This window comes from Pelophylax lessonae, assembly GCF_965119305.1.
Source record: "Pelophylax lessonae genome assembly, chromosome: 1".
NCBI classification, from domain to species: domain Eukaryota; kingdom Metazoa; phylum Chordata; class Amphibia; order Anura; family Ranidae; genus Pelophylax; species Pelophylax lessonae.
Genome location: NC_138768.1, coordinates 47,987,390 through 48,012,671, shown reverse-complemented (window position 1 = coordinate 48,012,671; position 25,282 = coordinate 47,987,390). Strand labels below are relative to the sequence as shown.

The 25,282-nt window shown below is 44.1% G+C and overlaps 1 protein-coding gene across 1 annotated transcript; it reads right to left on the bottom strand.

Annotated features, from left to right (window-relative positions):
* Window positions 1–1,475: 1,475 nt before the first annotated feature.
* Window positions 1,476–24,753, bottom strand: EEF2 (eukaryotic translation elongation factor 2). Its single transcript, XM_082247917.1, has 15 exons — window positions 24,596–24,753; window positions 15,877–16,091; window positions 13,598–13,779; window positions 11,951–12,162; window positions 9,463–9,644; window positions 8,039–8,144; window positions 7,847–7,960; window positions 6,730–6,868; window positions 6,422–6,617; window positions 5,270–5,528; window positions 4,617–4,724; window positions 3,568–3,925; window positions 2,795–2,973; window positions 2,066–2,198; window positions 1,476–1,799 (listed from the first exon to the last, which is right to left on the bottom strand). Exons 1-15 carry the CDS (start codon window positions 24,596–24,598, stop codon window positions 1,606–1,608), a joined length of 2,580 nt encoding a protein of 859 aa, XP_082104043.1. The 5' UTR covers window positions 24,599–24,753; the 3' UTR covers window positions 1,476–1,605.
* Window positions 24,754–25,282: the final 529 nt, after the last annotated feature.

Below are 25,282 nucleotides of genomic sequence, written 5' to 3'. Positions count from 1 at the left end.
AACAGGAGAGTCAAATGAAGCCTTTTACCTTTCCAAGCAGGGTGTACAAGACTTAGTCCAGCCACACAGTGAATTGTTCCTGCAACCATGAGTTTTTTTAAATGCTATGTGAAGTGTGATTGGGGACTAAACCTAAGGGCTCTTTCACATTGCCGCTCCGCTGTTCTTATCCGCTGCGGGACTTTTTTTTTCACGGAGCGGACGACACTTGTGTCACCCGCTCCGTGTGTCCGCATATCATCCCATCCGTTTGCGGATGATATGCGGACATAATGTAAGTCTATGGGCATTGCAGATGTCAGCGGATGACACCGCTGACATCAGATTTTCCTTCCTTTGTTTTTTTACACTGAGGAAAAATCGGGTTCTGTTCCGTTCCAAAAAACGGAACAGAACTGAAAGGAAGAAAAATCGGATGTCAGCGGATGGTATTCCACTGACATTCGCAATGCCATTGACTTACATTATGTCCGCAAAAAAAATAGGATGATTTGCGGACAAGCGAAGCGGCCGTGTGAAAGAGCCCTAAGTATTTTGTTATATCCTTGTCAAGTACATTTTCTACCCTACACATAGTATCCTGAATGCAAGTGTAACAAAACAAATCCAGAAAAACCAACCCGCACAATTTACTGAACATAAACTATCAGAAAGATTATCTGAGAACTATATTGGAATTAGCTAGTGAGTGGATTTCTGGGCTGCAATCACTGCTGACTTTGTCAATACAACTAAACGCGTTTGTGTTCAGTGCCAAACATTTGCGCAACTTTTTGAACTTGTTTTTGTGATACTAGGCACATTACTTGCACTGGATGTTCACTACTAAAATACGTATTACATTAAGCAAGAATGAAGGTCTGGATTAGTAACCCCTGAAAACCCAAATAGCATTCCAACGGACGTTTTGTACTCTGTGTGCATGGTACGCAGACCTACCAACCTTCTTGGATTATGGGAAATTTGAGTATTTGGCACAAAATATTTTCTGGAAGGCATCTAGCCAATTTTTACATCCAGAAGAAACTGGCTCTGAAAGTTGTATACCATATAGTAAAACGGCAGCAGTGACAATCTGGGCTACAGCAGTTGACAGTCAAAACCTTGAGGAAGGCTGGGTATCAGACAGGCATTGCTTGCTGCAAAGCTCTTTGGTGAAAATTAGGAGGAGGGAGAACTCAATAGCAGCATGTTTTTCTCCACTAAGACCGGAGCAATAGAAGCAGAGGTGTAAGGGGGTGAAGAAGCCACACACAGGGAAGCTGAATTTCTATTTTAAGAATGCTACCATCACCATAACCAAAAGAGTATCAAACTTTTTCATGGCCAAGTCTACCAAGTCCTGACTGCTGTAGCAGTTTCTCAGGAAAGTGAAATGAGACTGGTTTACCTTGCTATCCAATTGCTAGCAGATTTACTCTGTTGTGCAGCTCAGCATATTCACAGTAGAAAAATAAAAAAAACTCAAACAGCTCTTTAATTATTGAGTTTTTATTTTATTTTTTCGTCTTGTTTTCCTGGGCAAACAATGTGCGTGGTGTTGGATCAGCAGGGACAGACTGCCGGTGTAGTGAGCTTAGTTTAATGAGAATGGCAGGCGATCGGTTACAATTTATCTAAGTAGTTGTCCAGGGCTGGGATTCCTTCCTTCAGGCCTTTGCGTTTCCGGGTTTCAGCTACCACTTGTGATGGGCGAGTGTTGGGCTCGAAGGGGTCTCCAGGAAGGATCTGCCAGTGGTCAAACACACACTGAGGGAAGGCCTGACCACCTGTGTTAGACCTGAGATCAGCAGTGAAGCCTGCCAGGGAGAAAAAAAAAAATTAAAAATGTAACCAAGGTATACAGTCATGACCATGTCAGATGGGGGCTCAGAGAAGAGGGGAAGCTTGCAGCCTGACACTGCACACAGGGTGAGAATAGAAGTTAATCAAATGTTTATGCTAATAAGTCAATTCCCATTTGAAATTGGAGGTAACCCCCAATGTATATGGCTTTTTTTTTTACGTGTTAAACAAAAAGGTGAATATGCTTGCATGAACATGCAAATAAAAGTGTAGAACATACCGAATGATTCGTTGACGGGAAGATAGGCTTTTACAACAAACATAGGGGTTCCGGCCACTTGGGACTCTTCAAAGACATGTCCACGCTTCCTGTTCAGCACACCATAGATGCCACCCACAACTTGCTCTGGACACTGCAAAGAAGGTATATTAGTAAATACACAGATTTTTTTCTGCAATCATGTATATGCCCAGTGAAGCATCTAAAAGGATAAAAACAGTTTACATTCTCAAAAGTGCTGAGCCCACCACCCCAGCTTTGGCTGCATCAAAGGCTACTCAATAGATTATCTTCCTCTAAAAGTGAACACAGCATTATGCTCCTTTGTGTACCTCATTACCTTCAAGACCTTGCCCCAACAGAGCTGAGAGCCAATATACAGTAGCACTGCATTTAGAATTAAGTTTCAAGTGTAGCTGTAGTGTTGCTTTGGTGCGCTTTCAGAAAATGCAGGACAAACCTAACAAACCTGCCTCAGCTTAATCTACAACAGCCATAGTGACCAACACACGAGAAGGTTTAGGAAGCCTCAAAAAACATCACTAAAGTATTCTATCAAGGAGAGAAAAATATACTAATGTCTTATGTGTACACAGAACTATTCCTCAACTTTCTGTAACATTTGACTGAAGAAGTCCTCTGCACACCAACTTCAAGGCCTTTATACAGGAAGATGGAGTCTCACATCTGGAAAAACAAATCTATTCAGGCAATTTAGCATTCTCTTACCTGGATCTCCACCAAGTATATGGGCTCCATTAGCCTGGGCTGGGCAGTGAGGGCAGCAGCATAGAGCACTCTTCTTGCAGTGGGGATGATCTGTCCACCTCCACGATGAATGGCATCAGCATGCAGGGTGACATCATGAATGTCATACCTGGCGCCTCGCATGTTCTCTTCACACAGAACTCCCTGCACAGAGATTAAAATGTAACCACAGAAAGCAAAAAAATCTAAACATTGTACAATTGCACTAAAACCAAGCCTTATACTAAGTCAGGTGTGGTTTCGTTCACTGGTGCAAATTTGTTAATGTATACCTGAACCAGACCTAAAAACACACAGGACTCTTTAAGGGAAATAAAATGCAATGCAAAGAGCATGCAGATGTGTGAACCCCTTCCATAGAAAGCTGGTTTGGCTCACGTAATGCGAATCAGATGCAGTTCAAAAAAAGCATCTAATTTGTATACATGTGAACAGAGCCTACGATGTCTGACATACTTATGGCAAATTTAGCTGGTCATTCCATGGATGTCTCCTAAATTTCTATGTAGAGAGGATAGCAAGAGTCATTTGTGACTACAGGATCTAACAGCTGTCATAATTTCCCAATACAGTACTTTTATCCTACAGTAAAGCTTAAAAACAGCAAGTTTTAGCACTACAGAGGACAGTAGGCAACTTCTATACATCTTTCCCTGTAGGTTTAATCTTTTCTAGGGTGCCAAATAACTAAAGTTAGATTGACTGGTTCCTAGCTTCACACAAAGCCACAATACTTGCCTCTTTGGTGGCCCACTGGAAGCCAGCAACAACACTGTCCTTGATCTCATTGAGGTACTGGACTCCTTTGGTAACATCAACAAGGACGTTGGGTCCTGTTCCGTCAGGTCCAAAGCACCAGATCTTCCTGGCCTCGGTCACATCCCATTCGTACTTCTCTGCCAGGTAGCGGGCACGAGTCTTCAACTCCTGTCGGGAACTGACGTCTCCTTTGTCGATGTCTTCAGCCAGGCCATCAGGGAACGGCCGTGCTTTTACATACAGACGGTTGTGCTTGTTGGGGGACTTGGACAAGCAGAGCAGGCTGGACTCTTCGCTTACAGTCTCACGGTATGATACAACCGGGTCAGATTTCTAGAAACCAGAAAGATAGAAAAGTTTGTACATGACCTGCAAAGAGATTCCATATACAAGGTGGCGAGCCAAGTTTGTTTTGAAGCAGTTACCTGCTCCCCATTTCATACAGGAAATAAGGGGCAGATGAGAAGTCTATCAACTTAAACAAAGCTTTTACATGACTGGAGTAAACCGCTATGGATATCAGCATTTATGCGATACATTTCATGTACACCGATGTCCAAAGCTGCATTACCATGTGTGGGCAGCTCTGTCGATGTACAGAGACAGTCATGTCTTCATTAAAAAGTCCATTAGTATACAACAGTGAGGGTGCCGCTTATGGTCTTATGAATGGAACCAAGCAAGGTCACAATGGATAAACTCCTCTAAATATCAATGAACTGCTCAAAGATCTCTCAGGGTTACCATAGACAATGCTTATTCTCCTAAGTTTGGGTGTTCGCTTAGAGACCCCCTCCCCCCAAACAATTCCATTAATGTTAAACGCAAGTTTTTGAATAAACTGAGAAAAATGTTGAATGGGGCTGGCCCTTTTAAGTACAACATTAAAGAATACACTTGTTTCTGCTATGAGGGAAGCTGTGTAGCGAAGCTGACTGGCACTGGATAATCAGTGTTCCGTACCTATTGTTCCCAGACATGTCCATCTAATCAAGTATTCACAGAAAACACATTGGTCTCCTACCTTGATGGGAATACAGGCATGGTCCTCTTCCAGATCTTTAAGGCAGATTTCCAGATGAAGCTCACCAGCTCCAGCAATGATGTGTTCTCCAGACTCTTCAATTATACACTATAAAACAAAAAGTCAACTGTTATAAAAAAAAATTCAGATACCAATGGAGGAAACACTGAATTGGGGTGGTGGTGGGGGGGGGGGGGAGCTGTTGACAACCAGAAGTCTGGATGCAGAGAGGTGCGCATACTCCTGGCATTATCTTCATACAAATGTAGGCCAAACAAGACAATAGCACAGAATCAGAGCATGTAATATCCAAAATGAATGTTACTACAGTTGCTTAAGCTTAAAAGAACAAGAATTGGTTTTCCTTTCAAAGCAAATAAGATTTTTTTTTTTTTTAATTATTGTGTATGGGTGGGATGGTCTGGAAGGTTGTAGGAAAATGGAAAAACAATTTCACAAGAAACTGATCATAAGGCCATAAAGTAGCTGATGGTTTTTTTTAAAGGATATTTTAGGTTCAGTTTAAAAAAAGATAGCCAACCAACTTTCAAGAGTAGTTTGAAAAACTGCTTTTACTGAGATGTATCATGGTCACCCAAGATGACAGTTGGTTGTACTGAAGTGTAACAACGAGACATTAGGGTCAGTCTTACCTGCACCATAGGATCAGACTTGGCCAGACGTTTTAGACCTTCAACCAGTTTTGGGAGGTCAGCTGGGTTTTTCGCCTCCACAGCCACACGGACAACAGGGCTAACACTGAACTTCATGACACGCATGTTGTGGGCATGTTCGAAGGTGCTGATGGTTCCAGTCTTCACTAAAAACTGGTCAACACCGACAAGACCAACAATGTTACCGCAAGGGACGTCCTCAATGGGCTCAACATACCGACCCATCATCAGGATGGTCCTGTGGATTAAGATAGTACAAAATACTGAGAATACAAAACTGTCAGCCTGATAAAAACCTCCACCTGACATTCTCCAGATTCATAATAGACCAATATATATAAAAAAAAAAAAAAATAACTTTGTTTGGGTAATAAAACTTGACCTCAGGAAAAAAAAAATGTAATTTCTTGTGAGGCTTTCTAGATAGGAGCCGCTATTGTACATTAAAACATGATTTTATAGGAAAACCTAGAAGGCTGTGATTAGGCAGTACCCAGGCAATCTGCCTTTGCTTCTGAAAGATATCCAACACCTCCTGACATGTGACTGACTAAGGCACTTCTGTTTTGTAGCTTCACATCTGCAGTGTGAGATCTTCTAAGGTACTGCTGCCTCTAAATGCTATTCTTGGAAGTTTAGGTATGAGGTCTGGTAATGTCAATACTGTGCAAGATGTATCCGAGGACCTGAAGTGCTGCCTCCACATGGTAGAACAAAGGCATGTAAAGTTAGTAATGGGGTAATAATCAGCTGCAGGGAGTTGACAGGCAATAATGACACAGCTTCTACAGCACTGGTACTCTGTAAAGGCAATGTGGAGGGGCTTACCATATAATTTTCTTTACTAGGGTCAGGACAAAAAAAAAAAAAAAAAAAAAAGCCAGAATATGGTAAAATTAGGACACAGACCTTCCCCCTCTGCTGGGGCTACAGAACACAGACGCTATTGAGTTTTAGTTAAAGCATGCCTTCCAATCAATATGTATGCATTCTGTAACTTTTTTTTTTACACAAAAGGGATATTCCATTTTCAAAAAACAGTCAAATAACTTAAGCGAACATCCTATCCCTTTCAGATGTGCATGCTTCTATTTTATACCCCCAATCTCTAACGTAGCCAACAAGGATTACCTCTGAATAGGTTTCAGGTAGAGATCCTCCTTCTTGCCTGGTGTGTAGTTGGGACCCATAATACGCACTTTCTGTCCTGTAGATACAATCCCGGAGAAAACACGGCCAAAGGCATAGAAACGTCCCTTATCAGTTGTAGGCACCATCTTGGATATATACATCATCAGGGGTCCCTTAGGATCGCAGTTTTTCACACCTATGACAAATGAGAAAACCCTGAATTCTAAGATCTACTAAACATACTTTTAAGAGCCATTCCAGGCAATAGATTAGGACACGGACCACCAACATTTCAGGAAGTGCCTTACCCATGGCAGCCTCATCATCGGGTGGTCCCTCGTACAGGAGCTCACAGCGGTATTTCTGTGCAGTAACGGGTGATGGCAGATGGATTGTGATCATCTGAAGCAAGGCATCTCCAGCAGGCAACCAGCGTCTCATTACAGCCTGCAAGAATACAATAGTTTGTTACATCAGACCAGACTTTGCTAGAGCATTCAGACTCCATAACAAAAAGGTAGCAACAGAAGGGGGGAACTAAAACATTTTCAGGCAAAAGCTACCATCTTAACCTCTGATCTTCTAACTGCCATGATGCTGCACAAGTGATCAGTTAGGACAGCAGCCACTCTTATGGTTTGACAATTTGGTTGAGAGCCCAAGCAAATGACAGATACAGTTACATTCTGGAATGTAAGGCCCCTTTCACACTGGGTGGATCCATTTGACCAACCCTGTTGATTGCTCCACTGATCCCCACAGAGCAGGTGCAGGCCTGTCTCCGCTCACTGTGCAGAGACAGACCTGTAAAGGAGTCCTGTTTTCTATGTGAAGACCGGATGAAGTCAGTTTTAACCTGATCGACTGATAGGAAAATAGGACCATCGTTAGTCTGCATTTGGCAAACAGGATCGGATAGCAGTGGGTGCAGACATGTCCACTAATCTGCAGCTTTATAGGGGTGAATGGATGGACTGATCAGGTCCAACTAAATAAAAAAAAAAAAAAAAAAAAAAACGAATAGAGGTCTCCTTAATCCAATCGGTTGCTCAGTGACATATCATGACCTGCCTCTGTGGTCGGTCATTTTGGTAGATGCGAGGCTTTGCTTCTCAAGATTAGAGCTTCCAGTAAAAACAGGCTACACAGTAGTGAGGTCACCAAAAATCATGAGACTAGTACTCACTGCAGATATCCAGCTTTAAGGCTGTAAGCGTAAGAATGGCGAGGCGCGTTCACATCAGAAATATACAGCCATTTCAGGAGGAACGCCAGACAAAAAGAAAAAACACCCCACACCACACTGGGAACACGATGAAGTTCTAGGCACTGAACTACTGCATTCACTTTGTGGGCAAGACAGAGGTGAACATGTGCTGATACAGGCCAACAAATCAACTACTACTTTAGTCAGCAGGCCCAAACCTTCAGAAGTTGTTTTCCTTCCTTGTCCCTGTCCTCTGCGTCCAGCTTGATATCCAGCTTCTCAATCAGTTTGGCAGTTTCGTCTTTCTTGAAGTTCATGATGGCATCAAATATCTAGAGACAAAACAAAACTCAGTATCTCTGCAGACCCTCATTTCACAGTGCAACTGCACTCACATTAATATCCCTTACCTTGAAGATAGGATCCAGAATAAGTTGGCTGAAGGTACGGGGTAACTTCTTTCCATCAGGAGAGTTGGCGGTTTTGCTGAATTTACCAGAAGCTGGATCAAAGTACCTAAAAAGTAAAGCAAGTGTTAATGGACCATTAGTACCATGAACATAGAAGGAAAAAAACCTGAAAAACAAAGGGTTGTCTATGGTTTTTGCTTAAGAATGTTGTATGCATATCAGGAAAGGGCAAATACAATTTTTTTTTTGGTAAAGTCAAAATAAACTACATGAATGCAATCAGAACTAGCAGCCAACCATTTGAAATTAGGATGGCATGTGGGAGATGAAATGTGACAGGTCATCTCAAGATTAACTGGAGATTCTTACCCACAAGGAAAAGATGGATATAATTTTACCATTGCAATTTTGGTCAAAAAAAAAAGTGGACTCAGAAATCAATAGTTTCTGATGAAAACAGCAGTATAATGCTGAATTAAGTTAATGTGCTTGGATAATCCTGAATTTTATTGAAGCCCAAGGACCCCTTCTCAAAATTGGTTTAGTCTGGATCCATCTGTCAGTTCTGAGAAAGATCCAGACCGAAACGTTTGCATCCGCTTACATCTGAGCCAGTTTAAGTTTACAGGTAGACTGCTCATTCAGGTCTGCAGAACTGACTAAGACCTATGCAACACTTCAATATTCAGATTTGTCCTAGTTAAAAAACACTGACTGAACCAATTAGGCCCATATGAGAAAAAAAAAAAAAAAAACCCTGCAGCCTGTTCCCGCATCTGCACCCCTGGCTGTTCCACTGCCATATGCGATACGCAGGGGGTGTCAATTAAATGTTAACGACACCCCCGGCTTGATCGCATATCGCAGTGCGATCTGACAGTCGCACAGGATCGGATCGCACAAGTGTGAACCACTGTGCGATCCGATCCTGATGCGGCTGAAAAAATGCCTCCTGGGCGTCTTTGGTGCGGGTGCAGTGCGAATTTCAGCCATACAAAGTATGGCTGAATTCGCATCCGCACAGGAGATCGCATGTAATGGAGCAGTGCGCTCTGATACTACATGCGATCTCCGCAGCCGCACATATGTGAACCGGCACTTAAAGGACCTTGTGATTGAAGATTTGCAGCACTAGGCTTTGAGTAATAGATGTAGTTAACCGAGCATAATATTTTAGGTAAGGGAAAAGAGTTTTAAACAATTCTGATCTATATACAGACTAGGGTTGCCACCTCATCCCTTTAAAACAGAACACATTTATTACACAGGTTCTGGAGCAAATTAACGCAGAAAAGGCACTAAGTGAAATTACCACCTTAATCAGCCACAGAACCTGTGTAATTAATAGGTGTTCAGTTTTAGAGGGATGAGGTGGCAACCCTAATACGGACGCCACATAAAGTAACATTTTTAGGCCTACTTACTTGTCTCCCCAAAGCTTCTTCATCATGTCTTCTACTTTCTTTGCGCGTTCTGCTGGTGAAAGCTGTGCCTTCTCTCCTTTGGCAGAAAATTTGCTAACGTACATCTCAGCAAACTGTTTCAGGGTGAAAGCCCAGCCGTGCAGACCAGAACCAAAGCCAACTGTGCCAATTACTGGGTCGATCTACGATCACAAGAAATATGAGTAATACGACATTCTGGCTAGTACACACACTAAATGAGTTCAATAATGTTTGAGCCTCCGTTTAAAAACAACAACCTGTATTTTAGCCACGTGACCCACCCAAATATGGTAAGTGCCTCTACCGACTTGGCCCTGAAGAATGCACATGTAAAAGACAACATACTTACCCTATACATTTAAGTCACTAAAAAATGGATCAAGAAGGTAGCCAGGACTACAGACTTTCAACCTGACCCATCCAGATAGGGACTCTAAATAGTCAGGAAAAGCAAAGATGACCTTGCAACAAGCCAACAAATGGCAGCTCTATACTCCGAACTAAACCAGTTCCCTTTAATAACTGCTGAGATGAACTCCATTCTCGTGAGAGGCCTAGTGAACAAGACTAACCGTTGCAGCGAAAGGACAAAGTAGGGCCAGTGGCAACAGGATTTGGGTCGGTGTCTAGTTTAACTACTTAGGGTCTACCCCCATAGCAGTTTTACTGCAACAAGGCAGCAACTCTGTGCTGGGTCACGTATAAATATACACGTGATACAGGTAGGGGGGGCGCACATGCACACCACTGGCTCACTCCCACGGACTATGTCTGCTGGCACCCGCCTATCATCCAGCACAGATACAGAACGGTGGTATGCATAAAGTAAACAAGGCATCTTGTGTCTCTACAAAGCAGGGACATGGATCCATGTCCTCCCCTAGTAAAAGCGCCACACACCATTTAGAAGAGATCTCTCTATACACACAGGCTGGGAATATAGTTAACCCACTTCCCATCCAGTGTGATCAGTACAGGGAGTGCATTTTTTTTAGCAGTGGTCACTGGTCCCCAAAGTCAAATTTGGGTCAGAACTCCTACTCCAACCTCAATCCTTCAAATCACCCTTGCTAAAGGAAAAAAAAAAAAAAAAAAAAATATATATATATATATATATATATATATATATATATACATACATACACACACACATACACACACACATACACACACATATACACACACATATACACACACATATACACACACATATACACACACATATATACACACATACACACACATATACACACACATATACACACATATACACACACATATACACACATATACACACATATACACACATATACACACATATACACACATATACACCATTTTTTTTATCTTTCTAGACCTACCGAGATATATCTCCCATAGTTTGTAGACACTAACATTTGCGCAAGCCAATCGATATTAGCTTATTGGGATTTTAATTGACCAAAAATATGTAGCAGATTACATAGACCTAAACTGAAGAAATTTGATATGTTTTTATAGCATAAAGAAAAAAAAAAGCTTTTGGTTTATAGCAAGAGGGGGGGGGGGGGGGTACGGACACCTTCCTGAGGTCAAGTGGTTAAGATGCTTCCAAGATCATTGACCGGGGCACCTGACCTGCAGTTAGAACTACTTTAGGATGTTGCGCATCCCCATAGGCTTTTCTAGAACTCAAACCCCAACTGATACAATCCACTGACAAAGGTCTTAAAGCAGCCACTGTACAGTACTAAGCAGGGACCAGTTCTATAAAACCGCTGCTACACAATTGTAAAAAAAAAAAAAAATTAAGTGTTACTAAACCCACAACAGTAAAATCAGTCTTTATATGCAGTAAAGCATGTTTTTTAAACTACTAAGTATATAAGGGGTAATCCTGTGCACTGTGTAAAAATAAGGTTTGATCCTCCCCCTTCTTCCAAAGATCCCAATCCATCTTCTGATCTTACAGAGCCTTGAAGGTACTCTGTACATGCTCAGTTTGGTGTGTATTGCTTTTCTTTCCTGGGAGGGTGCATGCGATCAGCACAGGGCCAATCAGCACTGTCAAGAGAGGGTCAGGAGTCCTGCAGCCTCATAGGACAATCATGGGAGAATGAAAACTCTTCATACATGCTTTAACCAGTGTTCTGTTGGACACTGATAGCAGACTGCTATCTACTGATGAGAAAAGGTATTTAGCAGTTTATATGTTTACTAAGGCAATGGCATTTCCATGTTCTGTGTACTGTGGGAGACCAGATGATATAGTGAATGCAGCCTCCTGGGTTTAGTAACACTTTAAATAAAAGTTTTTAACAACCATAATTTTAGTCAAAGGGCAGTTCCTAGCTACAACATACATTAACAGCAGGCCACAGTGTCTACAATTCAGAATAGCACATGAGCTACATTTATCAGTTATCTTCAGCTCCCATCTGCCAGTTTAGTTGGCTGCACAGTCAGCAAACAGATCACACCCTCTTACCATGATGTTGCCCATAGGTCCAGTTTCTCCCTCTCCGTAGGTAGAGATGATGACGTTGACATTTTCCACTATCCTCTGGAAGGTCAGGAACAATTCTTCAGGATCCAGTTGAAGTTCCAGCAGAGCACGGTCCATTTTGTTCATCATGAGAACTGGCTTGATCCTCTCTGCAATGGCCTGTCGCAAGACGGTCTCTGTCTGTACGCACACACCTTCAAAAAAAACAAGGACACCGATATTTTGAGGATTTTCCAGGTAGATAGTTTAGGCGTCTCTTCATATGAGTGTGTATGTATTTATTATATATATATATATATATATATATATATATATATATATATATATATATATATATATATATATATATATATATATATATATATATATATATATATATATATATATATATATATATATATATATATATATATATATATACACACACACACACACACACACATATATATACACACATACACTCTGTAGTGCTACCACATTATATATACACATACACACACTTACAAGACCTAAAGAACTTCCATAAGAACGTGACTCAACACTAACTGACCTGGCCCCTAAACTGGCTATTTTACTTAAAATGGAACATTACCCATAACGATAAAAAAAATTATGTAGCAAGGAACATTCCACCTTAATTATGCTACCAAAATTAAGAGTGCTGTGAACTTCCTCCAGCATTGCTCTCGTTTCTTCTTGCTGGAGGCTGCCATTTTGCTGAAGCCCAGAGCAGCAGTAAATCATAAAGCAGAAATAAACCCATCGATTTACCGGTTTCAAAGTTAACAATTCCAGCATTCCAGGAATGTAATGGTCACATTCCTCTAAAGCCATCAAATAGCTGGTGTCATGAGTGGTCACATGTGCAGCACTTTCACAGTTACAGATCAAACTGAAGCAGCTTCCTTTGCTACAAAGGATAGGCAGGAATTCCATTTTAAGGCTGTCAGCAGATCGGCCTCTACAAACTTGGCAGTGCCTAAAAATGGAGAACTGAGCATGTGCAGAGCAGGGTGAGCCAGTATTACTGCATTTTAAACAGGATAGGCATTTTTAATGTTTTACACATTGATACCTGCAGGGTAGGGGCCAGCCTGAAGGGATTTAGATTGACTTTATTTTCTTAATAAAGTTACACTAACTGTTCTGTTAACTCTAAAGGCCCACAAAGTTTACATTTTTAATAATGTCAGTCTATTACCTGGAAGCAGACTACAGAACTAAAAGCCAACTTATTTGTTGGTTCAATTCCTACCTTTTGTAAGAAAATAAAAATAAACCATAATAAAATTTGACATCAGTGATCCCCAAGTGTGGAAAGATTTCTCTTCAGGAAAGAAGTGAAACTATGAAAACAAAAACTGACTGATATGAACTATTCCCTACTCCAGTGGTCCTCAGGGCCCACTAACAGGCAAGGTTTGCAAGATAACTGAAATACATCACAGGTGATATAATTTGCTGCTCAGCGATTGCAGTACTCTAGTCTGCATCTCCCCAAGGTAATACTTAAAATCCGGCCTGTTAGTGGGCCCTGAGGACCACTGCCCTACTCCATCCAAAGGGTTTTTGGGGGAAAAAAAAAAAAAAAAAAACACACAAAACACAAGCAGGTCCTTCTATTCATACCTGATACACAGTCAACAACTACAAGAGCACCATCTGTGACACGAAGGGCAGCAGTGACCTCAGAGGAGAAGTCTACGTGTCCGGGAGAGTCGATAAGGTTAATAAGGAAACCTGAACCATCCTTGCACTGCTTGATGAAAGCCAAGTCATTTTCTGTGAGCTCATAAAACAAGGAAATTGCCCTGTAAAAAATATACAGCTGTTAGTATAGGTATGAAGGATGTTGCCTATAGAGCATACACTTTACACAGTTAGACTTTTTTTTCCAAACACTATAGAAAAGGGGTGCTTGGCCGAAGCAAGCAAACCCAAAACCATTTCTACCGCAGAAATAAAAATCTTACCGACTGCTATAGGCTCACTCCCCCCCCCCCCTCCATTTATCTCTATCCAGTGATAGAATAGAGCGCCCTCTATTCTATCCAGTGTTCGATCATGCTTCAATCTATTTTGGTCATCAGCTATCCCATCAACTGGTTCCATTTATATCTTGTTAAAAAAAAAAAAAAAAAAATATGCTCTGCCTGGCCATTGACAATTTTCTGTTAAGTGGAGTTACCAAATCTTCCTCAAAGTTCAACATGAAGCATTTCAGTTAAAAGCAGCAACAATGAAAAAAAAAAAAAAAAAAAGTCTCGACAGCGTCTTGATTGTAGATCACACGAACAAAAAGGAAAAAAAAAAAAGTCTAAGAAATTGCCAGGACCTGATCTAAAGCAAGGAACCAAGTCCTTACTGCTGACAATACAGAAAAAAAAACTGAGTGTCTATAGCCGAGAGTTTGTGAATACCTCTGGGACTACCAGGAGGCATAGTCGGGATTTTTTTCTGTCTAGTGATCTACTCCTGTAGGGGGCAGTATAACCTAATGGTTAAGAAACAGGAGCTGTGTCCGTCAATGAACAAAAAAAGAAAAGGCAAGAACCCTTCTAGCCTAGCTAGCCCAAAGTAGCATTAGAGGGGACTGAATTCCCCACCTTGTTCAAATCCAAAATATTAGCTTCAGAAACCAACTTTAGGGACTTGAGTGTAAATTCCATCAGGACATAAGCAGGGAATGATTTACTTTTAAGAGGAGGTTTCCAGGCATATATAATAATGTAATTTTGAAAAAAAAAAACCACACCACTACAAGACTAGATCTGGTAAGAAAGTGGAAAACTAAGCTTGGAAAGGTTATAAATGAAGAGCAATGCCGAAGTATAATTTATTCAAACCGTCACACAGCAGCTCAGTTATGTTAAAACACTTCATTTACTCCTTTAAAAAGACATGGGGGATATTCAATATCAGCAGTGCGGTGGAGAGAGAAGGTATGACCTGACTCAGCAGTAAGGGACTGCCATCTATGCAGCAGTGTGTCATGTGCTATATCATTTCTTTGTATCTGCAAAGCTGTGGTACAAAGTACAGAGTGCTAAAAGCACCAATGCAGCAGCAAGACAAGTCTGGATAAATCCAGAGACCAGGTAGCCATTGCATCTAAATTATATAGCTGGCATTTAAAGCCGAACTCCAGCCAAGATTATATAAAAAAAAGTGAACAGTCCACTATTAGTAACTTCTGCTTTGAGGCCTTATCAAAATTCAAAAGCTGTCATTGCATGGTGTAAACAGGTCCTTTATAGTTAGCACCATGGTCATAAATAGGGGCGGTCGCTGCAGACCAGCATTACTCTGACCAACCCTTGCTTTATCTTCGCAAAGCAGAGTTAAAGCCGTTTCGGTGTTTATTAAAAACCTACAGCTACAAAAAGGTTGCTGCTCACTGAACACACACCTGTCCCACGATCCAACATGGCGTCCCGAAGCCTTAGTTCTCTCCTCGGCATCACTAGTGTGGGCACCAGACGGTGACAGCTTGCAGCTTCACAGCCATGTCCTGAATGGCCTGACATGTCCCAAAAGATTGCAGGGAGGGAGGAAAACTTCCACTCTAGCAACCTAGGCAGCCCGACTGGAAATAGGAGCTGGGTACCTCTGTCAAAACTGGGAACCCGCTCCCACCCCAAAAAAGAGGACATGCCAAATGTGGCATGTCAGGGGGTTAGTCCCTAAAGTGGAACTTCGCTTAATCAGCAAAAAAAGTTGTCTGTAGGTGACCTTTTAGTTTTACAGGCACATAAGCTATGACAACCAAAATAACCCTTTGATAAATAAAAGTCCACAGAACGTGAATGAGTAGGATGGCATATGAGCAAATATTCAGCCGATAAGAGGGTGGCATGACATCTGCAGAAGCCATAGCGCCCAATCTGAGGATGGCTGGCTGTACTCACGTGGATTTGATGGTGATACAACGTTCTTGCTCATCTTTACGAGTGTCTGTGAAGCGTGTTTCACCAGCTCTGGCGGAGGCAATGATCCCGGCTTTACATACCAAGGAATCCGTCAAGGTGGATTTGCCATGGTCGACGTGAGCAATCACGGACATGTTTCTGATGTTGGACTTTTTGTCCATGATCGCTCGGATCTGGTCTACGGTGAAGTTCACCTGTAAATGGGAAAAAATAAAAAAAATTTAACAGCTTATTATTGCTGAACATCCATACAACAGAAAGCCCTCTTCACCTGCACCCATGTGGTGGATTGGCATTAGAATCAAGGGTACCAACACTCCACTCCATTGCCTTTAACATGCTTGGACTGTAATTATAAAGTTGGCCACACATTACAATCTCATTACGATTTAGGTTGCAGTGTTGAAGCATTGCTACGAAAGAGTTTGTACAATCTCCTACAGATTTACCAACATCTATATAAAAATATCCAGCTAGCTTTAGACCATTCACACCTGACCGATTTTCTGCTTGAAGCTCGAAACGCTCAAAAAGCCAAATCTCATTGATTTCAATGGCCCCGTTCACATCCGAGTTCTGTTGTCTGAAGCAAAACATCTGTTGCTCAAAAAAGTACCAGGAGCTTTTTGGCAGATTGGGCCCTGTAGACTTATGGGAAACGCTGAAAATGTGCGCCATGAGCATTTTACATGATATTTTGTGCTCAAACCGCAGCTCCCCTCCACCTCTGACAGTAGGTGGCAGCAAGACAGCTGCCCGTCGGTTTACAGGGAGCAGCAAGATGTCACACTGCCTCAGTTCTTAAGTATGAGTCATACCCAAGTCAAATGTTCGTAACCGGGGACTGTATTTACTTCTCCTGCAGCCTGCACCACTGCTACCACTCCATTGGAGAAATCCCAACTGGAGGCTTCTAAAACACTTCAGGGTGCCACGTTCCTCATCCCTATAGCAGTGGTTCCTCATCAAACCCCATCATTACTAAATGACACAGAAGGGAGGTTGGGGGCAGGTATGTGGGACAACTGAGCATTCGAGGGTACCAAAAAAAAAAAAAAAAAAAAGAGTTTCTAAGGCTCCTTTCACACAAACGATCCTATCAGATCCGCCTGTCAGTTTTTTTAGGCAGATCTGATCCTCCATGCATCCCCATGGGGCAGTGGATGTCAGCGGAGACATGTCCGCTGACACCCACATCCGATCCTGTCCGTGAAATCCGGACGGAAACCCTATTTTCCCATCTGTCCATGGGGCCTGAGCCGATTCCCCCATAGAGAGCAGCGGGGCTCTAACACCTCCCTCGCCGCACAATGTGGAGACAGAGCTGTCATCTGCCTGCTCAGCAGAAAGGACCCACATGATTACTTTAGTCAGCTGTTTCTCCAACAAAGCAGTATTTGGCAGCAAGCATGCCCTTTGGAGATAACAGCTTTTGATGGGCAAGTTCATCTTTTCACAAAAAAAAAAAAAAAAAAAAAAAAAGTGAGCCAGCACCACCCTACCCATCCATATGGTAGTTGCTGCATGCACCTTAATATGATCTCCATCTTCTGCCCCCCCACCCGCCAAGCTGTAAAACACATTCAGGCACATTACTGCACAGTGCCAAAGGCTGTAAAAAAGCAGAATGTCAGCGTAGGCCACATGACCGCACTGACAAATAGGACTCCTTGAATGGAGAGATTCATCACCAATTGCAGTCACATGGCCAACATTGACCAATAGGCTTTGATATGTAACAAGTATCAATACATATTTACATGTGCACTAAAAGCAGGTTTGGGGCTTGTTTAAATTAGGTGCCATTTATTAGGTGCGAAGTGCAATGTGTATGCACCCAAAACAAATGAGTGATTCATCTCTATGGATAACATGTCCCAATAACACAAACTTGTTATTCAACTACCAAGCAGTGTGAGAGTTCAAAACCCAGAAAACTACATCTGAATTGTAACGCCTTGTGTTCTTCCTTGACAATCTCGATGGTGCAACAGATCATTTTCCTGTTTAGTGACTGGCTGCACTCTTTAAGAGGAAGTAAAGCTTCCTCTGTAACCTGTACCTATAGGTAAGCCTCATCATAGGCACTGTAAATATCTCCTAAACATGCACCGTTTAGGAGATATTTACGTTGCATGCAGCCAGTGACATGACTGGCGCATGCACTCTGAAGGACAGCTGCCTGTGAACAGTGGCTCCTACGTGGGAGTGACGTCATTGCGGCTCCAGCCAATCAGAAGGCTGGAGGACAAGAACCCTGAAGATGGCTAAACATGTCAGCCGCATCATCGGTAAGTGTGCGACGCTGCATTCATTCTAAGACAAGGATATCATAAGGAGCTAGTATGCAGTCCATATTAGCTCATTATACCTTTGTTTTTTTTCCCCCCTTCTGAGGTTCTCACCCTCCAACCACAAGCCATCTTCATTTCCTGTCATCTGAACAGTCCACTAAGACCCCATTCACACTGGGGCGACGCTACTTGCCGGGGCGACCTCACAGGTCGCACCGTGACCTCGGAGCGGCCGGCACGGACTTCATATCATTGAAGTCAATGCAGGTCACTCCAAAGAAGCTCTGGACCCTTTTTCTAAGTCGGAGAGACTTGTTTCGCTCCTATTAGAACGGGTCCACAGCCTCTCTATGGCAGGCAACCTACGGCGACCAGGTCACCCCAGTGTGAACGGGGTCTAAAACCATGGCCGAAATGAAGGTAAGCTCAGCACACAAACTACTACCTATTTAGGAGCACGTCTAAATATGTAGAAAAGCTGACTTGGATGGGGGACAGTCTATGGAGAACCACTAGTGGCCAAACCAGGAAAGTCAGAAGTTCAGTTTATTTTAGCTGTCTGTAGCTTCAGAAATTTGAGCTACTGACCAGCAACTAACAATTCTATCAGTGTATAAAGAAATAAACCACGAAGACTTGGATGGGTGAGTTTGCTTTGAGTATTAAAAATGAATTAAACATTTTTGGTGCTCAGATACTGCAGTTTTATTTTAAGTACAGGTAAGTCAGTATGGGTTTTAGGAGGGGGGGGGGGGGGGACATTAACTACTTAAGTTAATATTTTTTACTCTGCTATAGAACACCAAATATAAAAAAATTTAAAAAGCCATTTTTTCCAACAATTTAGGACAATATGTATTCTACACTTATGATTTTATACCAACAATATGTAGCAATTGATTGGTTTGCTCAAGTTTTAGCGTCTACAAACTATGGGATACATGTATGGGCTTTTTATTTTTCTTTGTTTTTACTAGTAATGACGGCGATCAGCAATTTTTAATGGGACTGCGACATTGCGGTGGACAAATCTGACACTTTTTGGGGACCAACGATACCAATAGTGATCAGTGCTAAAAAAAAAAATATGCACTGTTATTGTATGAATAACACTGGCAGGGAAAGGGTTAATAGAGGCAATCAAAGTGTTAAATGCAGTCCTAGGGAGTGCTTTCTAACTGTGGGGGGAGTGGATGCATAAGAGGAAAGGAGATCTGTTTTATAGCTGAAATAAGATTTCTCTTTTACTCCCTGACAGAACAGTGGTCTGCCTTGCTTACATAAGCGGACCGCCATTTTGTCATTCTGCCGAATGATCGGTGGGTCCCGTCGGCCGTCACTGATTGGCTCCCATTGTGCCCAATTACAGTTGGAGCAGCGCGCCCCCCCTACATCTCCTGCAAAAAAATTGCGTACACGTACGTGATTTTGCGCAGCCAGGCTGCCCTGCCGCAGTATATAAGCAGCGGGGGGTCAGGAACTGGTTAAGCCCCAGTTCACACCAGTGCAACTTAGAACTAGCATGCCACACCTGTAGTCTCATCTCATGTCTTTCTATTAATGGGTGCAATTTGAAAAATATTACCTGCACTTTTTGGAGATTTCACATGTAACTTGCATTGACCTCTGCCTGAAATCACACAGATGTCTGCAAGCCGCAGATGAAAATCGCACTGTCCTGCGGCTTTGAAATTGCACTGAAGTAGCGTGATTTCAAAGATGTATTTAGTGTGAGGGGGGGGGGGGGGGGCTAAAGCCTTGTACACATGGGCCAAAAACTGTAAGGAACTGTCTGACTTGTCAGCCTGTGTGTACAGCTGTCTGTTCTACAGAAGCTGGTCTGATCAGTGTTGTGGCGGGACAGGAGGGCCATTTGGTGTCCCTGCCAGACTACAGGGGAAGATTGCCGAACTGACATCGCTCATCTTAGTACGGAGATCCCTCCAGGTTTGATTTGTCCGCTGGGTTGAACAAAAAAGAAATGGAAGAAAAAAAACAAACAAACACAACCTTCAAGTTCATATTAGCCTTTAGATTTGAAGCTGGAATTCTACTTTTAAAAAAGTCTTTGGACCACCATGAAAGTCAGATATTTCCAGGACTGCAAGGGAACCCCATTTATTTTCCTCCAGCTGTCTCAATACCCTACAATACTTGTGCCTAGAGAACCTTATCGAATTATACTGTAGAGATTTGGGTCACCAAATGGCGAGGTTCCAAGCTGCTGGTAACAGCACAATAGCTGAAGAATTTAGTACAGATTACAGCGCTGGGGTCTCTGCTACAATTCCCAACCAGGGTTTAACCCAGCCTGTGTCCCCTGGCAAAATTAGACTGTCCCAAACGCTAATAGTTTATTGTGAAATGTGCTACAATAGGAAATACGCAGTATGTAGTCCCTGCAGCCAATAAACAGACATGTTCATGCAGTATAGGGCGGTGGGTAATACAGGTAGAATAATCCTCCACACCTTCAGGATCAGTTCCCCGATCCATTACAGTGGCAGCAACAGAAGAAAACAGATGAGTCAGTACAAAGTTCCATATGAACAGCTTTATTGTGCAATTCATTCCAGAGGAATTTGTTCTTTGTAGGATTACATAACTCTTCCCCGGATCACAATCCTATGGCAGCAGACAGCGGCTGTGTGGACCCTTTGCAGAACTAAAAGGCAAAACCCACCAAATCCGGGGGGGGGGGTGATTTCCTAAAACTGGTGTGCAAAATCTAGTGCAGCTCTGCATAGAAACCAATCAACTTCCAGGTTTTCACCAAAGCTTAATTGAAGAAGCTGAAGTTGAGGCCGATTGGCTACCATGCACAACTGCAACAGTTTTAGTAAATCAACCCCAGTGTGACAAGGCTCTGGCCAAGCAGTAATTCACAGATTGGAGTCACACTTGTTCTAGGTCAGCGTTTCTCAACTCCGGTCCTCAGGGCACACTAACAGGCCAGGTTTGCAAGAAAACTGAAATACGTCACAGGTGTAATTTTCTGCTCTGTGATTGTAGTCTGCATCTCCAAGGAAATACTTACAATCTGGCCTGTTAGTGTGCCCTGAGGAGCGGAGTTGAGAAACATTTGTTCTAGGTCAGGGAGTCCAAACCTAATCAGTGAGTCACCGCTGTGGAAATCTGAGGCAGGGAACGGCTGCTTACATCACAGCCTGATCACAGGTGTTGTGCTTCATGACCGAGGACAAAAACAGTGACACCGAGGGGACAACGCACCACCACCCTATTAACTAGGTCAGACAGACACTAGCTTCCTTCTCTCAGCATTGCCAGGGTGAACCGACACAGGGCACCCATTGTAATGAATGAAGCATTCATATTATATACAGAGCATTTATCACCGTGAGGGCAGACTACAGAACTGTGCCCTCTATCAATCAACACAGCCAACTACAATAACGTCACCCTTCTCCCAGACTGCGGCACTGTCCCTAATTCTACCTCTGGAGGTAAAACACTGCAGTAGTGCTTCCCATAGCGCTGTACTAAAAAGGTAATAGACTGCAGCGAGGAAGCCGTATGATCATTGCACCAAACTGCATCAAACTGCTGCCATCTCTCAGGCTGCAAATGCAGCATTTCTACCCCCTTCAATTATCAGACAGACTACAGCATTGTGTACCCCAGAGACTGCTGTGTCATACAGGCTGCAGTAATCCATCTCTGCAGGGCCATTGTCTGTATGCCAGCACAGCTACAGGAGGTGAGGAATCGTACAGGCGCTGACCATGTCATAGCAGGGGCCCCTAATGTCTACCCCCCCAAACAGGTTTCTAACATGCCCTACATCCGAAAAACTGCCACAGAAATAAACCCATATACTAACATTCCAGGTGCAAGGAGTTCCATACAGCTACACCAGACGGCGACGTCTGCAAGGACCCTGGAGGGCCACTCACACAGGGGAGAAAAACGCTGGCAGTCTCTTTATCTACCCAGGACAACAACATGTCTGCTATGGGCCCATATGTCTGAGACAGGATCCCGACATCAAACATAAAACTCACTACAGCAATCCATCCGGTCACTGCTACTTCAACTATTAGTGGTGGTCAACTTGTGTAATAGAGGGGGCCTCAGGCACAGGCCCTGGCATCTCCTAGGATACACACTACAGGACCCATATGTCTACCTATACACCATACCATCCCCCCACCCCCAATCTTCTATCAACAACCTGCAAGCATCACCCCATTCTTCTCATCCATGATGCCCCCCCCCCCCCAATGCCGTCACATCCCCAATGATTATTTCTCCCTAGAATCACATTACCACTTTCAATGCCTCATATATCTCCCCCCCCCCCCCAACTATTCCATCTCCTGCTTGCCCCAGTGCCAAAACCTAAATTCCAGCCTCATTAGGCCCCCACCCCCTCCCCCAATTCAATGACCTAGTCCTATCACAACCTCACTTCCTAACCCTCATTACCCCCCCCCCCCCCCATAACTCACAGCCCCCAATTCAAATCTCATTACCCCTCCAACATCTCCAATTCTTAGGCCGATGACTCACAACCTCACTTCCCATCCATTATCCCCCCCCCAATAACTCACAGCCAACTCAAATCTCATTACCCCCCCCCAATATCTCAAACTCCTACCCCAATAACCCACAACCTCACTTCCTATCCATCCCCCAACAAACCTCCAATTCTTACCCCAATAACTCACATCACTTCCTATCCCTTACCCCCCCCCCCCCAAATAACTCACAGCCCCAACTTAAATCTCATTACCCCCCTCAATATCTCCAATTCTTCCCCCCCGATAACTCAACCTCCCTTCCTATACCTCACCCCCCCCCCATATCCCTACTTCCTATCCCTCAACCCCCCCAAATACCTCCAATTCTTACCCCCGATAACTCAACCTCCTTTCCTATACCTGATCCCCCCCATATCCCCACTTCCTATCCCTCACTCTCCCCCCCCCCCCCATTACCCCAATAGCTCACAACCTCATTTCCTATCCCTCATACCCCACTTCCTACCCCCCCCCAAATATCTCCAATTCTTACCCCTGATAACTCAACGTCACTTCCTATCCCTTACCCACCCCCCCAATTATTCACAACCCCAACTTAAATCTCATTACCCCCCTCAATATCTCCAATTCTTACCCCCGATAACTCACAAAATTTCCTATCCCTCACCCCCCCCCCCATATCCCCACTTCCTAAACCTCACCCCCCCCACCACAAATATCTCCAATTATTACCCGATAACTCATAACCTTACTTCTTATCCCCCCCAAATACCTCCAATTCTTACCCCCCATAACTCAACCTCCTTTCCTATACCCAATCCCCCCCCCCCCATATCCCCGCTTCCTATCCCTCATCCCCCCCCCAAATATCACCAATATCACCAATAACCTCATTTCCTATACCTGATCCCCCCCCCCCCCCCATCTCCCCACTTTCTATCCCCCCCCCAAATACCTTCAATTCTTACCCTGATAACTCACAACCTCACTTCCTATCCCTCACCCCACCCCCCCCAATTAAATCCAATTCCAAGCCCTGATAAAAGCCACATCCCCAATGCCTGATATATTTACCCCCCCCCCCCCTCCAATATGGTACAGTCCCCATCAGCGCTACATCTTCACCTACACCCCCAGAATCAGATCCACATTTCCTTTTATTTTCTCTCCCCCTTTTTCAGTGACCCCCCCAAGTGGCACAGTCCAATATATATCACCCCATTCCTGCACCCCCCCCCCCATATTACATAATGTCCTATTATAGATTTTACACAAGAAAAAAAAATTACACACCCCCTCCCCCCTCTGTACAGAGGACTGTGCCCTCCTATATAACCCCCAGACTGGGAACATTGGGGGAGGGGGGGTCACGTGGCACACCGGTGAGGGAAGCCGGGCTGTGAGGAGACAAGATGGCGGCGCAGAGCACACAGACCGGCTCCAGTCACGTCACATGGTGGGGGGAGGGGACCCGTACAGGTATCACCCCCCCCGGTACTCTCCCTATGTTATATAATAAGCCCCAGCAATAACAATAAGGGGGGGGGGTGACCGGTCCTCTTCCCGGCCATGCCACGTCAGGCGGGTGAGGGCGCCCCCTAGAGCGCTGCCCGGCTCCGTCATGGCGGACACGAGTGACGCAGCACGGCTGAGGGAAGACAACGAGGCACCCGCCTGGGGGGGGCCGGGAGCCCCAGAACACTCGCTCCGGGCCCGGCGGCGAGGACACCGCTTCAGTCTATAGAAAATGGCCGAATCCAGCAGACAAACAACAGGCGGGGGATGGGGGGACCCCGCTTCCATCTCCTCTACACCCCCACAATCCTCACCCCTTCCCCCACCTCCGCATAGCCCGGGATCCCCTCTACACCCCGCGCCCACCGCCGACCCTCCAGCACTCACCATGGTGGCGGATGTCTCCGGATTCTCCTTGCACAACGGAGCTGGGAGACGCCTCACTGATAGAGGGCTCAGGGAAAAAGGAGGAAGCGGCGCTCTGACGTCACTCCAAAAGCAGAGGCTAGCCGCACGCTGATTGGTGCGCGGGTCACGTGGTGCCGGCCGGGAAATGGGAGGGGGCGGGAGCGAAGGGAGAACGTGTCACGCCCCGGTAACCGTGGCAACGTGATGCAGGCAAAGCTGCAGAGGAGAGCTGGATCCCTGCAGCGGCCAATGCAGAGTCTGCTGTATGACGTCATGTTGTCACAGCCCTGGATGGATGCAGCACCAGGAGGATGGAGGAGGAGAGGAAGCCATCATATACACAAAATTCCTCTTCTCTGGCTGCTGACATCATACATGTGTCTTCTACACCAATATATAATAAAGATCCTCTTCTCTGATCACCAATATTATCGATTAGGCCGCTCTTCATAAAGCTGGGTGTGCAAAACAGGTTCAGGATCTGACCATACACTATGGAATAGGACAGGACCCTCTTAATGGTGGCCCGGGGGCCTAGATGTGGCCCTTTGCTTGTGGATAAGTGCAAGATAATTCACCTGGGGCGTAAAAACCCAAGGGCAGAATATAGAATATTTGACACAGTCCTGACCTCAGTATCTGAGGAAAGGGATTTAGGAGTAATTA

Excerpts from the sequence above, each read along its gene's own strand:
- EEF2 (XM_082247917.1), bottom strand. Across the intron at positions 3,926-4,616 it reads ATGCCTGTATTCCCATCAAG|AAATCTGACCCGGTTGTATC; the intron begins GTAGGAGACCAA and ends TCTGGTTTCTAG. Across the intron at positions 2,974-3,567 it reads GTGGGCCACCAAAGAGGCAA|TTCTGTGTGAAGAGAACATG; the intron begins GTATTGTGGCTT and ends CTGTGCAGGGAG.